Source organism: Cephus cinctus, unplaced genomic scaffold (assembly GCF_000341935.2).
Source record: "Cephus cinctus unplaced genomic scaffold, Ccin1 Ccin1_scaffold0101, whole genome shotgun sequence".
Taxonomy (NCBI): Eukaryota; Metazoa; Arthropoda; class Insecta; order Hymenoptera; family Cephidae; genus Cephus; species Cephus cinctus.
This window is the reverse complement of record NW_014332838.1, coordinates 2,674,233-2,691,657: the sequence shown is the minus strand read 5'-3', so window position 1 is coordinate 2,691,657 and position 17,425 is coordinate 2,674,233. Positions and strand designations below refer to the sequence as shown.

The following is a 17,425-nucleotide window of genomic DNA, read 5'->3' as shown; positions in this document are numbered from 1 at the left end:
TTTATATGAATAGTCAGAAACAAAAATAAATTCATATAAATATTTTACCTTTTATTGGTTTAGGTCTACATGTTACTTCTTGCTTAACATTCTGCCCTTCTCTCTTTTGTCCACTCACAGGTGAGAATCTTGATTGGCCAAAATTTTTGTTTTCAACGTCCTCTTCTTGTCCGTCATTATCGCTGTCCGTCAATTTGTCTTTGCACTTTAAATCTATTTCAGGTTGAGGGTCCTCGCAAATGACCATCTGATCATCGTCGGATCCATTTCCGTCATCCTCTTGTTTAACGTCGGAATCCATGTTCTCAATTTGCAAAGGCATTTCAGGCATGCGATGTGGTGCATGCGATTGACTGACAATCTGCGAAATATACACCGGCTACGTTCTCAGAATGCACGTTTATCAATCATCTCTTTTTAAGATAAAACTATAAATTAGTGCTTGTTTAAAAAGCCTAGAAGCTAGAAAGTAATTCTTACCTCAATGCTAGGAGGTTCGTTATAGACTGTGGTGACAGGTACCGTAATGTCTTCCGAAGCTCGTGGTGTCAGTGGTACGTCATCCGATGGTGGTCCCATATCTGTTTCTTCCCCGGTACTATTTAATTTCCCTCTAGGTTCTCCGCCCTTAAAGCTAGTTGAGGATTTTCGTCTATCTTTGCTGCACCATTTCCAATCTGGATGTGCCCGAAAGTGGGCCTCTTTCACCTCTGAGGCAAGGTCATGGTATCGCTGTTTTTCATCGGGACGCAAAGCGTACCACCACTCTCCGAGAATTTTCGATACAGTCCGATTATCTTGATTAGGATGTCTACTGTGCACGAGACCCCGATGCCGTTTGGAGAATATCATAAATGCGTTCATGGGCCGTCGGATTCTGTCCTTAGTCTGCAACATTGGAGGTTTTTTCATAGTTTGCTACGTGGCGTAGCAAACAGAAAGCTTATCAGTTTCTGATCGGGTCCAAAGTACTCACAGCACACCAATATTTTATTGATCGAAAATATATAAACAAATTTGATGTTTACGTAGCTCAATCAACGATCACACGAGGTGCGTGCTTCTGTTTCTCATCAATTTACAAGTCGCTGCTCTATATTTTTTAAAAATTCTTTTTTTACTAACGACCATACGTCGTAATGTGTGTGTACAAGGGTACTAGTATCTGACCATCGACTGACTTGGTTTTGGCACAGTAAGAAATAAACAGTGAGACAGAATGTAGTAAGGCTCATATGCATGAGAATCGTATAAACAAAGATTTACCTTCATTGGACTCTGAGGCTCTTTGGTATGCAAAGCACTGAGAGATTGGCTGCGCCTCTTGTTAGCATTAGCCTCTACCTCTGCAGGGGTTGTTGGCTCTGCTTCGAAAACATCGTCGTCGTCTTCTTCCGCGGGGGTAATAGGATCTGGACCAGGGCCAGGACCGTCTTCACCAGGGTTGCCCATGCTCATGGGAATTGGAGGTGCGCTCAAAGGAGGACTCAGGGCTGAGGGCGGTGGACTCACCTCTGGCTGATCCATCACTGCCGTCTGCCAGGAAAAAGCTGCAATGAAATTCTTGGGTTAGTTGTGATGAATGTGGTTAGTAACAGCATGGGAATAGCAGCTGATGAAGTAATGCTTTTAAAATTTTTTTGAAGATGCAGGAACGCTGCTACACCCCTAAAGGATACAATGAGTTAGTGCGTATGGTGTTAGTTGAATTATGGATATCAAGAAACTGCAGATTTCTGCCTTTTGCATGAATTCGCGGTTTGTAGTTTGATAACATAATAGAATCATGCTGTAGATTTATAAAATGTAATTCTAACTGCATTATCTTAATATTCTGGTAGAGTTGGTATCTCATATTCACTTTTGTTTTAGCATTTTGTAAAAAGATCTGACTGAGCAAAAGAATAAATATCTCAGTGCATTGACATTACAAGACAGCGTAGCATTTATATTAATCGTTTTAATTCGACGGTATACCATAATTCAACTTTCATAACGGTTAGTATAAACACCTTTCCCCAACCTCGAAGCAACATTAAACACACCAATTTGCTAGAATCAATGAAAAATGAGGCGAAGTATGATTAAAGGATGAGTAAAGAGCCAGTTAGTTAAAGACATGCGAAGAAATATCAACAATGGTACTTCTTTTCAATAGAATATTTATATAGTATTTCACGAAAGAATAACAATGTTCAACATGTCGATAACATTTGTTTGCATCTAGTAATCAATAAACGTTTCTATAATATTTCTATTTGATCTTACAATACGAAACATTAGTTGTGATATTGTCTGAACGATTGTAAACATTGTTATCTTTAACTGATGTACCATTGTTTTGTCCAGATATACCACAAGCCTAAAGTGATGACCAATTTTTTGTTCTCTGAGAATTCAAACCTTTTTTCCAGTTGCGCATAGCGTTGTTCAGTATCGTTGGATGATGAGACTGGTACGTAGGAAGAACATCGTGGCTGCCATCTGTGAAACCCTTACCATTTAGTCATAACTCACCAATGACGTACGTCACGTGCCACGAGCTTGAGTTATTTAATGCTTTCCGTTTCTTTTATAAAAATTGCTTGAATTGACACATGCAAGATAATCATGTATATAAGAATGTTGCTATAGTGTGAAGCGAAAAAAAAATGTACTATTTCGATATACATATACTGCTACATTGGCAACTGTTGACACTCATAAAAACATATTTGGTGAACCCTTTGAAAATCGTGAAAGGATCAATCAGTACGTTAAACAAATACTATCGATTAGTGGCATCAGTAACCAGTACTATATTTCGTACCCACTTCAAATTTTAAGACGATAAAGATAACTGGCTCGCGCCACGATTATGCATTTTCTTGTGAAATATAATAACGTAGGCACGTTCGCGTATACAAAAACCAGGCACATTTGTTAAGTAAAAGATATTGCTGAATTTTGCATATTGCAGATACGAGCCGCTAGGTGAACGAACGTGTAATGAAACGTGGTAACTTACAGAGTACTCCATTATTTTTCGAGTTTTCTTCTCGAAGAGGTTGAGCCTTCGGAACTTGCACCAAGTGGTTTGGCTGAACGATGACATGTTGGAAGACACTTGTTGGAGTAGAAGTGTTTGTTATTGCCGTAGTGGCGGACATAACAACGGTCGGCGGTTGTGGTTGACTTCTTTGCATATCCATATGCGTAGATACATGAAGACCCACCTTACTTGCCTAATGCAATTTTTTTTAAAAAATAAATAATTCACTCTGGCTTTATATTGAACGTTTGTGAAGTAACAGAAATATATCTAACCTGCTGAAGAACTGACATCTTGTCAACGTGGACGGATGAAGCGGCAGGCGACTGGGGCGGCTGACACTGATTCTGATGCAACGGTGTCATTTGTGTAAGATGATTCATTATGCCTTGTCTATATTTGTCATCCTGATTTCCTACGTGTCCCGTAGGCGGAACTTCCATACTGTTTTTTATCACAACATATTTTTTTTCATGCTGATGCTGCATCACATATATCGATTGGGCCTGAGGCTGCGGTTGGGCATAATCGACGGGCTGTTCCTGGGACTTATGAAGAATGCTCAAGTTTTGGGGTGCTGGAGCCGAAAGAGGGATATGAGGTGAATGAGGTGGTTTCAATAGCTGGGTGTTTTGCTCCATCATTTCAGGGTGATTCGAGAATCCGTTGCTTGAAGTCAATGCGTGTTGTAGTATTATTCCTTGTTGCTGCTGCTGCTGCTGTTGCTGTTGTTGTTGTTGCTGTTGTTGAGCCATGGATGTTACGACCGAGGGATGCCTTGGTGGTGGGCTTTGATCAGACCATGGCAGATTTAAGTTTTGTCCAGTTATACTGCGTCCTACTGGAGAATTTCGTATTACACTTGTCCCTATACTGGCAGGTGCAGTCGGAGCTGGTCTGTTCGGTCTGACCATGCGATTGGGTTCTGGCTTGATAACTTGTTGTTGGTACTGAACCAAAAAATTCTGTTGAGTGGGAGAGTGCTTCCACTTTGCGCCAGGGGATATTAACGGCGCAGCGTGATGCGCAGGGCTGGATATTGGCATGAAGACATTTTGATTGAGTCCCAACGGAGGTACAGGAGACTGATTTATACATGGCGACACGGATGACTGTCCCGTTGGCGATGAAAAAGCTGGTGTCGCCGATCGTGAACTTCCTAAAGATACTAAAACATTAAAAGCCGAGGATATAATTACACTCTATTATTTAGGAATCCTAGGAGGAATTTTTCAAAGAATATTTAGAAGACCCAATGCACATTTTAGATGCAAGCTTACCGAGCATATTAGCAGCCTCCGTCTCATCTTGATCAAATCGACCAGCTATTCTTCTATCACCATAATTCGGAGAGGTATCTGAATCTCTGGATGTCTCTTCTCCGTCTATCTTACCCCTGTAATATTAGAATAACAAAATGAGGCATACCGTTATTACAAATAATCATAGACAATACAGGAGTATCAAGACAATATTATACGAACCCAGAAAATGTACTCGTGGGGCCCCTGAGTCCAGAACCTTTAAGGCTAAGGTGTCGGGAACAGTAACCCCTCCGTTGGCTCTCTTTGGAACAATCCTCTCTGCATAGTCTGCGCCACTGTTTCCCATTGAATTTCTTCCTTATTCCACTTGGCGTGACCACTACATCACCCTTTTTATATTTGTGTGGCGTTGCCGCCTGAGATCTAAAAATAAAAAATGAATATATTGTTTTCGATAGAAGAACACGTTGAGTTCGTCCCTGAACGTGAAGAAGAATATAAATTGAGCGAATCCTTTCAGTGATTTTCTAAAGGAGTCAATGAAAATGAAGTTTTGACAGCGTTATTCACTAAAGCTTGTATTTCACGTATATTACCTGGGTGTGGCTGCCTGAGAACGAGGAGTTATGCTACGTTGCTCAACTAGGCTACTGGTACTCCCTCGACTCTGCATGCTGCTTCTCTTACTGCTCCCTGATAATTTTGCATCTGTCAGTTGAATATATTTGTGTTACTTATAGCATTAACGTACAAGTTCAATTACGTAAAGCACGTGAGCACTTAGCATTTAGCGAATCGAAACAAACTAGATGCCATCAATTAACGATTAGATAACATAAGGCCATTTAATATTCTCAATAAAGTCTTCTCGTTGTGGCATTCTAATAGTGTATTCCTGTCTTATATAAAGCATGGAATTTTCATCCCCCTTCCTTTCATCATTCAGAATCCAATAAAGATAACTGCATTAAATACTAGAGATAACATTCAATCGTAGCCACTGACCTGCGTCCGAAGGGAATGTAATGTCTTCCCTATCTAAATCATCTTCGCTTTCTAAATCGTCAAAGACTCTGCTCCCATTGCTGAGCGCAGTGCTACCAGCAGAGTGCGGCTGCGTAACCAATGCCATGAGAGGACTTGTACCAGTACTTCTATAATATCCGCCAGTATCACCGTGCAATGGTATGTGCGAGGTATGGTGCGGAGTGTGATGAAGCTGCATAATGGGTACCGATGCTGGAGCTTCCAAAGAATTTCTATATCCTTGTTCTGGAGGAAGAAAAAAAAGGGTATATCATTACAAAGGTACTTAAATCTATATAATATAATAAACCAGGAAGAATCCTTTAACATGAATGGATAAAATTACATATAAATAACTTACCAACTTCTTCGAAACCCCTCGCCGTCTCACAATCCTCCAATCCTTCCTGGAGCTCGTCCCACCAAGGAGGTTGCACTAATCTCAAGTCCGCACGCTTCACAACATAACTGTCGTACTGCTCATCTTCCCTTGGTATTTTTACAACGAAAAGTAATGGCTTAGTTAAGATCTTGTACACAGTCCCTTTCACGAAGACGTTCGTCAACGAGTCGATGTGACTATTGGAAGTCGGACACCTAACGCAAACCTTTGCGTTTAATGTCACTTGCCCTACCCGCGGGCTAGCATCACTTATCACATCATATTTCCCTGCACCCAGAAAATCACCGTATCGCACTAGCTTCCCTTCGCCGTCGAACTCAATGAAGATCTCTCCCTGGTTGGCATTGCGAATGACTCCAGGATAGTAATGGGAATCTCTTAAAGCTAACACTCTGTGGTCACGCCACTCGCTGAGGTCAATCGCAACGGGAGATGGTCGAGGACGAGAACGCGGCGGTTCCTCTCGGAGGGAATAATCCACTGCCATGCTCTGCGGAGGTTGCACTACCACCGATTGTACTGTGGATACCTGCGAGCGAATAAAGAGAATAAGTATCCATGAGTGCTCCCATGCAATGAACGTGAATGGACTAAATCTTACTGGGTACATAAAACAGAGGTAATTGCTCGAAAGTAACTTCAAAGAAATACAGCATAGCAACAACGACCATGTATCATTGGTCATGCTAATGAACAGTTAGGATTTTTTTTTTTCCAGATAGTAGCAGAGATGAGATTCGAGTGTAGTTTGTAATAGAATTGACGGCAAAATCCAATTGCAATCGCGTACCTGGTAACAATCAGTCTGTTGCTGTTGATTCGGCGATTGCTGTGCTTGTGGCATGGGCAACGTTGATTGTTGAACCAAAGCTGATTGACTCAATGGTTGATTAGTTGCTCGAATGCCGACCATATTACTAACATTGCTCGTGACGTTGCTCGTCTTGTCCATTTCCTCGAGCTCGGACGGGTCGAACTTTCTTTTCTTCGGGAGTTTTTTAATGCTGATCGTTGGGTCGGACGGGTCTCGCTGCGGTGGTGGCGGCGGCGGGGGTGGTTGTTCCGGAGCAGAATTCTCTTCAATGGCCGTCCCACCACCGCCGCCGGCTCCATATTGCCCTCCGCCTAAGGAATCCCGTTTTTCATGCATCTCAGGACGCGCGGTCAGCATCTTTGCCATCCCACGCTGCTCTGTGAGGATAGCAAACGAAAGGGTTACACTAGGATATTTCTTATTGTTTCTCTCCATTCTTTCTTTTCCTTTATTCTTTTTTTTTTCTTTTCTTTTACCTTTCTTATACTCCTAAGTAGCAACCCCTCGTAATATACTTACAGTCGATACAGTCGAGGGGAGGCTCTGGACCAGAGTGTGGCGAGTCGAAGGCAGGAGGGTGGTTTTTGCAGCGGCTGGGTGCATACCTCAGCACCCGGCTGTCGGGGACGGGATGTGTCGAGTCGGGGCTCTCTCTTCTCTGACTATCTTGCAACAGGGTGGTCGTTCCCTCGCCCAGCTCCAATTCTTCTTCCCAGTCCCAGCTCCCAAGCATCCTCCCCCAAAAGTTCTCTCCTTAGACCGACACTTCCGTCCTCTTTTTTGGTTCTTGATCTTCACTTATCGTTCTGTAACAAAATTAGGCGAAAATTGTAGCAATTACTTCGTCGAGGAAATCAAAGATGGTAGATATTTCAAAAACGAATGACTATGTTAATTTCTGGCATACGGTGCCAATTTAAATACTTTCAATTGTGCGACGAGAATATATTGCATAAATATAACGACATACGTAAAAACATTCTAAGACCTCGTTTCTTAAAGACGTTAGTTGTCGCAAATGAAGCTTAAGGTATGTAACAACGATACTATAGAAAATAGTCAAATTGATCGTGTCAATGGAAATTCTATGTCTCGCTCGCTGTACCTCGCCATTTACTACTATCTAGGAGACGTTCGGTCGTGAATAAAAGGACTTGTTTGATATATGTGCACAGTTTAATGTACGAGGGCGAATGCGGGAGGGAAGTGCAATAAAGTTTCTTCGCTTATAATTTATATTTTCAGGATATCTGGTGGCAAGCTCGCCAAGAAGGTAGCGTCGTGATTGTTTTCTCGCAAGATATATTATAATAATGTAGTCGAGAAAGCTATCTCGGAAAACTTGTCAGAGATACATTTTATTATCCACAATGCTGATGTGAAAATAACATCGCGTATTATTACAACATGAACTTGGTGAAATTATCAAGCAAAGTTGCAACACTATAAATTGCGCAGTCCTTGTCGTACTCTAGTATAAAATTTCTTCGACGAAAAGTCCTGCTCGAAACTTTCAATAGAACATTCCGATTCTCACTTGACAGCGTGTATCTCTTCTACGAAGACGATAAATTAATATATGATATTACAATCGCTCTAAATCCTAAAAGCAGATTAAATCTCATTTTAAATAATGAATACGATTCAAAACATAGAAATCGATTCCCAAGATCTGGGTCTTGCATCACTGATGAACATCAGGAAACACAATTATCTAAATGGAAACTTCGATTCAAGAATTAAATGACATTACTATACACCTCAATGTTTAGATCTAATTATTATTAATGTATTTATGTTAATTATTTGATCGACAACCAGATACAAGTTTATGGTTCCCTGCAGTCAAGTTTTACAGAATAGTGGGCAACCCAGCAACGTATTCCTGGTTAGCTCAGCGTTATAAGAGAGAATTTCAATATTCGACATATAATATTACAAATGAAATCCTTTGGGACTTTTAATTTATTAGATTGATACAATAAAGGGTTATGTGTATTAAGTTTGACAAACCCACTTCAGGATAATCATTTAAAACGTGCTTAATGATTTATTGCTTTTTCGTTGCTAATTATTATATTTACTCTATTTCAAATTTTGTTCCTTTAAACCTGTAACCGGAAGTAGCGGTTGTGACAGGATGCGTCTAAATTTCAGTGCCCTGTGGTTGCTAAGCGTTTGTTGTATTCTCAATTTTATTGCTATTACCGTTTAACCGAAAGTAGTGCTACAGTACGGGTAAAATTATCAAAGTAACATACAAAAAACGGATAAACGAAATGATAAGATATAAAAATTGTTGCGCTATTTAGTTGCTGTATTTAAACATTTTTTTAAAAATGTAGTGGTAAGAGGGAGTTTTTTGACAAAACTTTATATTTGTTTGAGGATTTAAACAATATACAATACATATATGTATACTTGTTTTTACAGTTTGTACATTTTGCCTACAGGCCAACGACAAAAGTCTATCAGCACCTTTAATTAGTATATTACGACCCTAGGCCAGAAAGTTGGATTTCCTGGCGTATGTGATATAAAGGCTTCGCCTCGGCCTTTATATCACATACGCCAGGGCATTTAACTTTTTAGCCATGGGTCGTATACTATTTTTCTTGCTCCCTAAGCCAAAAGTACCGTCTTCCCGTTTTTCATTGTTCAACTGACATTACAAATTTACGGTTATGAAGAGTTGAGTAAAAACACAGGCGCTTAGAGTTTGTGATTGAACATTCACTTGTTTGCATTTGTTTATATGTAGGCAAGCAGACCACAAGAGTGGCTCTTCCCGGACTCAAATGCGGCCGGGAAGACGGTACTTCGGCTTAGGGAGCAAGAGAAAATATATTTTTTTAATGTTTAAATACAGCAACTATTTAGTAATTAAGAATGCTCAAATTTTCATATCTTATTCTTTGGTTTATCTATTCCTTTGTATGTGGCTATGATAACTTTGCCCGTCCCGTGACACAGTCATTGCTTCCTGTTAAAGGGTTGAAGCATGAAAATTGATAATAAAGTAAATAATTAGCGACTAAAGAGCACTAAATTATTATATTTGTTTTAAGTGATTGTGCTGAAGTAGTTGTACCAACTTTATACACGTCAAAAGATTGATCTTTTCCGCTTTTTCTTCGCGACTCCTGTTACCAGGCCAACGAAGATGCAGGGACATGGTTTCACAGTCTAAAAATTGTTGAGCTCAATATGGTCAATACAGCGAATAGAGAGCAGCAAGCTTGCATTCAGCGACGAAAATAAGATAATCCCCTCTCAACGTGAAACACGTGTACATACAGCCGAGAATTCACACATTTGTATAGCCACGTTTAAATAAATATTACACCGAGCTTATTAATACAGTACTAATTACAATGAAACATTATCGTCCAGTAAATCATTATACGTCACAGCTATCGAAGTTTCTGCTTATCTATCACGATAACAGGTGGCACATCATTAGCTTTTGTAAATGACTTCGAATTAACACTGTAACACAAGAATGTCCTGTTATACATTTATAACATTGACGATGATAAATAGAATTATTCATTTTTCTCGAAGACAGGTCACGTAGTTTTGGGGTCATTGCCATGTCGCACTGTATGGCACAGACTTTAGAAACTATTCCAATTGCGTAATTGTTTGCAATACATCATTTTCTCTATATCAGGAGCGTCGTGACAATCGTGTCAAAGTGCATAATACGATTTGGTTTTACGTAACAATATTTACATGAGCAGTGACGAATTAAAAATTTAATAATGAGAAAAACTCGATAATGACATTCCTGCTGTTGAAAAGTTTAACAAAAAGAGCGATAAATATTGTGTCCTAAATATTTCACAATATTTCATACTCGTCTACGCTGATCAAAACAGTAAACGATAGTAGCTCGACGTAAATGACATGAAACTTCCAAGTACACATCTATACATCAGGAAGTCAAATCTCAAGCGATCGAGGTCGGGACGACAATGCAATTCAATAATTCATCCGTCGTGGACGGCACGAAGTGCATTCGGAAATGCTTGTCGTACGATCGAGCGTGAATCTTCCAGAGTATGTCTTACAATAGTATAAGAGAGGTATCAGAAGGATCCTAACCTAAAATTCTATAGGCAATAATAATTTGAAGAAATCTCTGTGTAACTATCATGCGTAGTCTAAGATCGGCAAAGTCTTATGGATGATTTCAGGGCAAGATTGATTTCAGGGAAAATGTTCTCAGTAGTCTCGATGTCGAGAAAGAAACTGAAATAGTGATTCGCGTCGCAGCAGGGCGCAGGCGGTACAACAGCAGAAGTAACTTAGCTGGTCGAACGTGCTGATACGGGAGAGAGAACCGGTATCAACTGTAACACGACGGGAATCGGCAAAGGGAGACGATGGACATAGCGGCAGTAAAAGACAGGAAGGCATTCGTGAGAATCCCCATAAGCTTATAATCCCCATAAGTCTGTCATTTTTCAATAACGTATGAGAAGGACGTGTCTTGCCGATCGAGTCATTGACGGATAGAAATGATATTCCTTGGAATTGGTAAAGAAACGGCCTCGCGCGCGGCAAGACACGGTTAAGGTCGTCTCAACCATCCCCAAGGTGACTCGAGCAGATCTGACTAGACCACGTTTCTTTAGCAAAGTCGTGCAAACCTTATGAACACGGGTTTCGAGGGTACGCGGATGTTATGGGTAGAGCGAGAGAGAAAGAGCTATTGAGCTATCGAACGATCACGTTACTAAAGCGAGTAAGAGAGAAAACGAGAGAGGGGAAGGAGACGTTGCACGGAATACACGCACGTGCGCGCCACACTTACGTTACTGACGTACGCACTCATGCACTGAAGAACACACGTGTATGTACACATCCTTGCGCACCGTGACCGTAAAGAACCTGGAGAGTCCATAGAATCGACTCTGCGAACAGTAAAACGTAACGCGGATACGGGAGTCCACGTATATAAGAGGTACACTGTCGAATATCCCGTAGAAGCCAAAAGAGAACGGGCACAGTGCTACTTATGTACTTTTCCCCATGGCGATGTCGATAGACAGGAAGGACTGGTTTGTAAAAATATGAACATGGGAGAAAAGACACGAAGCACCACGAGGCGAGGTCGGCATGATGCATTGATCCAAAGGAAAGAAGAAAAAATAAAGGAGGGACAGAGAAATACGAAGATATGTGTGAGAGGGAATGAACCGAGGATCGAAAAAGACAGAAAAGAGAGAAGAAGGAGGACGTAAGGGAGATGGAAGCAGTAAGGCGAGAAAGGAAGAGTAAATAAGAAATAAAAAATGAATATGGGAAGAGGGGATACTGGTAAGCACGTCCGGGCGAGCGGGCTACTCCGGAATCCGGAGTAGAGAAGAAGAGGATGGCGAGCTAGTGGCCCCGTGGCGACAGCAGTAACAGAGGTAGCAGCAGCAACAGCAGCAGCAGCAAGAGTACGGGACACGCGCGCGCACAAACGTTATCATATCTAGTCGAGGTTTACACAACGGTCAGAGAGTATCCTGGCACCTTCCACGCGAGCACTGCACTAACACTGAACGTTACTCCGTAGCCCGGGCACGGAGGAAAACAACGGTCTTGTGTGAGTAAGAGGAAGGATCAGGGAATGCACCACCTCGCTATGCTCTCCTCGACGAGCTCTGACTCACAGCGACGGAGACTCAACTCAAGCTTGCCTTCCATTCTCTCTCCTCACCGTTCTCGCTCGCTCGCTTGCTGTCTCTCTCTCTCTCTCTCTCTCTCGCTCTAGCTCTCCTTCTATCTATCTATCTGTCTATCTGCTTCTCCTCTTTCTCCTCTTCTACCATCAAGACCTCCTCTCCGCCATCCCCTACTCCTCCTACTCCTCCTTCGGTACGTCTCCACCACAGCAACAACGAGCACCTACTTCCACTTCTACTCGTAGTCCTTCGTCCCTCCGCCACCTCCTCGTCCTAGTACTCCACTTGCTCCTTCCCGCCACTGCCTTCTTGTCCTTCTACGCCTGCCATTGTATCTTTACCGCTGTAGGAACCTTGCCGGCGCATTCACAGGTATACAAGTAGGTGCTCTATGGACGGTCTAGCAGGACGAATTCGGACAGGACTCTCTCTCTCTCTCTCTCTCTCTCTCTATCTCTCTCTCTCTATATATATATATATATATATATATATATATATATATATATATATATATATATATATATATATATATATATATATATATATATATATATATATATTTCTCATTCTTTGGTGTTTTGGAAAGTTAATAACATATTCATGCTGCAACTGGGTTCACGATTATTAATCTGCGACGCTTAAAATGGAGTTTTCTTCTGTTTCCTATTTCTCTTATAATTTTTTCCCTTATTTCTATCAATGCCAACTAGTTTACCTGTCATAGTTTTAGCTGCAAATCATTCCAGTTTCATAAAAGATTCTAGACTAACCTTAAAATGGACCCTAAACTGAGTCAAGTATTTTACGCGTGAGTGACACCACTCCCAAAAAGAAACTGAAATTTTCAGTGAGACGATTTCGGTCCGTCCCTTTTACACGACCGTGGAGGCATTTACGTTGTGACTAAAGACAAACAATCGTATTGTTCCGTAGAATAATGGTGAACTCATAGACAAGATTCTTTGGGCTGAGAAGTCGATCGAATTTCCCAACGAGTTCCAAAGGATTCCTGGAAGGAGACTCGAAGTGACGAAGAAAAAAGACTCGAAGACCGAAGGGTAAAAATTCTCAATTTGACGTCCCTGTTACTCTTCGTTCGAGCCCTTCTGAAATTTGTACCAGTAAGCAATAGGATTGCTGAAAAAGATTTGAGATAGATCCGGCGACGAATAGCCTTTATAATCGGATGTCTAGATAGGAAAAGAAAAAAAATCTTATCATGAATTTTCGTGACGTTGGGTCGAGCGTGTCGCACGATGCAATTCTAATCTCTCTCGTGAGGAAATACTATAAGAGGAGAACGAAGGCCATCATCATTCTATAGATATCTCGTGGGAGAATATCTCTGCACGTACCTAACATCATAATACCCACGGAAGCCATAATCACGACACGGGATAAGGATATTAGGAATAAACGAAAGTCCCGTCCTACCTGATCAAAGTGACTTTTTTTCCCTTACGCTCGTCGGCTCGTAACCTTTTTCTTTCTTTTCCTTTTGGCGACCTTGTTTACGACGCTATCGCCTATGTGATACGTTACACTGTGATATCTACTAGAGTAAAGAAACAAAAAAAAGGTCCCTAGGTCTTTACCCGACAAAGCCAAGGGTTGATGTTTCAAGGACCACGCTATCCTATACCGACCAACGATCCCTACCTACCACTACAGTGCAATTACCGTGCAGCACAAAAGGGACTTTTCGAAAATAGCCCTCGCGCTGGAAGGCAGTCAGTAAATTGTTCGGAAGCATGAAATCCCAACTGAGACCGAATGCGCTTTTACTGTCGAGTACACAGCACAGCGTAAGAGTACAAGATCCCTCAGTGCTGTATAGATGCCAACAAATCGAGAACGTCACTTCTCCTTCTGCACTACCATTGCCACCATACGGACGGGTGCTGTCGTAGCTGCAGTTGCCGTTACAACCGGCACTACTCGCTTACTCTCTTACTCTTCCTGTTCTTACTATCCTTCGAAACGACCCGTACGAGATTCGAGCATTGCCCTCCTCTCAACTAGGGACAGATACGCCTCGGTTCTTATCATAAACGTTGTCTGTAAATAGCGAAAGCGTAGGAGGATCTTTGGTTGCGGGACTCGCTGGAAAGTCCCCTTTCTCAAGCAGAACCTTCACAATTCTCAATAGTGCAGTGATACCTATACAGCATCGTTATACCACCCAGGGATCTCTTCACGTCGGATCCTTTTTCTTTAACGGGTCTTAACAACTTGTAACCGATACCTGCGTCGTTCGCTTGAATGAAAGGGCCGATTCGCCGTGCGAATATTGTATTTTACCCTGGGGGTCCAGGTACTGGACAATGGACCTGATGGAGAATTTAGAGGGCACGCAGAAACGCAGTGAGACGCGCCAAGAGGATGGAACATAGACATAGAGGAAGATGAGAGTCACCCCACCCCGCCCCTTGGACATAAATCAGTGACACCGAGACTCGACGAAGAGAGTCAGGTAGAAAGGCGGGATTTACCATTGGTGGTGCCAGTCTCTACTACGCTGTATTATACTATCCAGCACCTGCTTCTTGGTCCCCGTGGTTTTACAATTGTTTTTATAGCGCAGCAGAGAGAAGAGACCGAGTGATACTTTTTCAAGAACCTATTCGTACCTATTCGCATATCGGGGATGCCTTTCGAATTCAATACACGTATTGTCGTCCAGTCGATAATCGGAAAGACTGCAAATACACGTCAACAAAGAGACTTCGTAATGGCGAGGTGTACTTTTCATTCGGATACTATTAACCGGTCCTCCGCGTTCCTGGTGTTATTTGAGAAATTAAATATCGACCGGAAGCGATCCATTCAGAGCACGTCATATTTCCGCGTATGCACGCCACCGATCCAACGTACCAGACCTTACGATCTGATAAGGGTCAGCAACAATTTTTTATATATTAGACGCCCCAGTGAGACGATCCCAACCTATTACTTTCATTATTGACTATGTGGAGAAGGTAGGCCAGAGGAATGTCCGCCAAATTTTCACTGTGTCTCATCACGATTCTCATGAGTTTAGGTAATGATTTTTATAGGCCATGGATTACGGTGACACCGTAACTTATGAATATTCAATTGCTCGTATACTCTTCAGCGTGTTCATAAATTTTACGCACGATAAGATTCTACTGTCTGCGTCTATAAACGTACGATTTCCGGGGTTCCTTAAAGATAATAATGTCGCTGCCATGGATGCGGAGACACTACACGCTGTCCTCGTGCAACGTGGAACGTATATGTGTATAATAACAGCCCATTTTTTTCTTCACTAATTTCAATTTCGCGATAGAGTCGTAAAGAATGGCAACTCGATTGGATAAAAATGACGAAAAATTCACGAGGAAAAGAACTAGAAAAAAATATAATATCCTACCGCTTCACGATACTTGTCAATGTAATTTCACTGCCTGTAAACGCTCGCAGCACGTATGAATAATGGAGACGCGAGGGACCGGCTAGTGCGCCATTATTATAGCTATACATAATTACGAGCTATGAATGGTAACAAATTCTATCGAGGGTCTCGCAACCGATTACGTCTAGAGAAGGACTTGCGTGTTGTTTAGGCATTGTCAAAGAAAATCATTCATTGCCTTTCTATCGTTTTCATGAATTCCCACGCGAGCCTCGTTTCAATTCATAAGGGACGATGAATGCGCGACTAGGAATATGTCATTCAGCGGTATAAGTCATTAGTAAATCACGATAGTGCATTGCACAAGCATCGTCCTAGACAACCAATCGTTTTCAGAAAATTGAAATCGTCAACGTGCTACTACATTTCTCCTAAGTATCACCGTCCAGCCCACTTAATTAATGAAGTACGTCAAGTCCGTGTATTATAACTGTACAAACGATTTTGAATTTTTTACTAATAATTTTTAAGTTCTTCAGCCCTCCATCCCTCAATTGTTAACTACCATTCTTCGAATGAGAGCTCAAAAAAGAAAACCAAACATACAATAAAATCTCAACCCCGAAACAGCACAAAGATAAGAATACAATACGAGCTTTCCTCAAAAGCTTGTGAAACACTGAAAATCTCGAGGAGAGTGAGACTAAGAACGAGAAAGCTAAATTAAACGAAGAGTTCGCAGCAAGTTCAGGTCCGAAGCACAGCAAGTAAAAAAAAAATAAGATTTCTAGCAAGAATAGCCATACATCGCTAATCGCACACGCGCACGCAGTTCAGCCAATGAGCGTGCTTTAAGGATGCTCTATAATGAAATTAACGTTTAACCAAACGTAAATCCATTCGCTTTATTCGAAAACACGATATTTCGCCGAATTGATTCGCGATCGACGACACTCGGCGGCACACTACATATGGATACCAAACGGACATGCAATATTATGCAAAGCTACAATGTCATCTCCCGTTACGAGTCATACTTATTCGTGCATTTACATTCATTACTATGTCGCGTTGGGTCAAAGGTGCAAGAATGCGAAGAAAAGAGATTTCATTGTCGAACTGTTTCACACCGTGCGTCGAATGAAGAGCATCGCGGAGCCACGTAGTAACATACAATGATAATATACAACGGCAAATGTACGCATCGTGAGGCCGCCGTTGGCCAGGGTTAATAAGAAAAGCAAGGAGCGCTCGATAAAGCTTCGCGCCTCTGTCGATAGGAGTTTTTCGTAATTACGAATACACGGCGATTCCCTCTTTATCGTTCGAGCGGCCCTGCATAGAGCGAACGATCGATTCCTAAAAATATCACAAACAACGCTCACGCTCCTACATAGCCGGTGAAACGCGGCGTCTCGAAGTGATGGCGAGAAGAGATCCTCGCCGATGGACGAGATGAGATGAAGATGAGAGATGCTACGGGTTAACGAGGCTCCTCGAGACTCCGATGTACTCCGTGACCGTTGAGCGTACGCACGAGTATTCTTAACTCGTTGCCAATCAATGAGAGCGTTATGCCATGTGATGTAATACCAACTGGTACCAGCTATGATGCTTGATTAATTGAATAATCGCTGGGTATTCGGCGGAAGACTTTTTAGTCGGTATAATCAACACTTCTAAGTCCGTACGGGCCCGTAGACGACGATGCCGTTCGAAGTCCTAGAGGATTTTGTTGTGCGACGAGAATCATTAATGGAGCGCGTGTGTTCCGGCTGAAATCGTAGAATTGGCTCAGTGTTTCGTGCGAGGCTTCGCCATCGTCGTAAGAC

General features: G+C 41.8%; 1 protein-coding gene across 15 annotated transcripts in view; it reads right to left on the bottom strand.

Moving 5' to 3' along the window:
* The window catches only part of LOC107274655 (putative transcription factor capicua), a 40,145-nt gene that overhangs the window by 7,628 nt on the left and 15,092 nt on the right, over positions 1–17,425 (bottom strand). For 8 of the 15 annotated variants that reach the window (XM_015753955.2, XM_015753950.2, XM_025091943.1 and 5 more), the window contains 13 exons: positions 7,059–7,345; positions 6,516–6,916; positions 5,684–6,254; positions 5,302–5,568; positions 4,893–5,004; positions 4,516–4,719; positions 4,312–4,427; positions 3,307–4,199; positions 3,008–3,224; positions 2,404–2,484; positions 1,267–1,550; positions 481–918; positions 49–361 (listed from right to left, as the gene is read on the bottom strand). In XM_015753955.2, the coding sequence (XP_015609441.1) occupies positions 49–361; positions 481–918; positions 1,267–1,550; positions 2,404–2,484; positions 3,008–3,224; positions 3,307–4,199; positions 4,312–4,427; positions 4,516–4,719; positions 4,893–5,004; positions 5,302–5,568; positions 5,684–6,254; positions 6,516–6,905 (3,886 nt within the window). In that variant the 5' untranslated portion in view covers positions 6,906–6,916; positions 7,059–7,345. The other 7 variants (XM_025091940.1, XM_015753948.2, XM_025091939.1 and 4 more) reach the window with 7 other exon arrangements.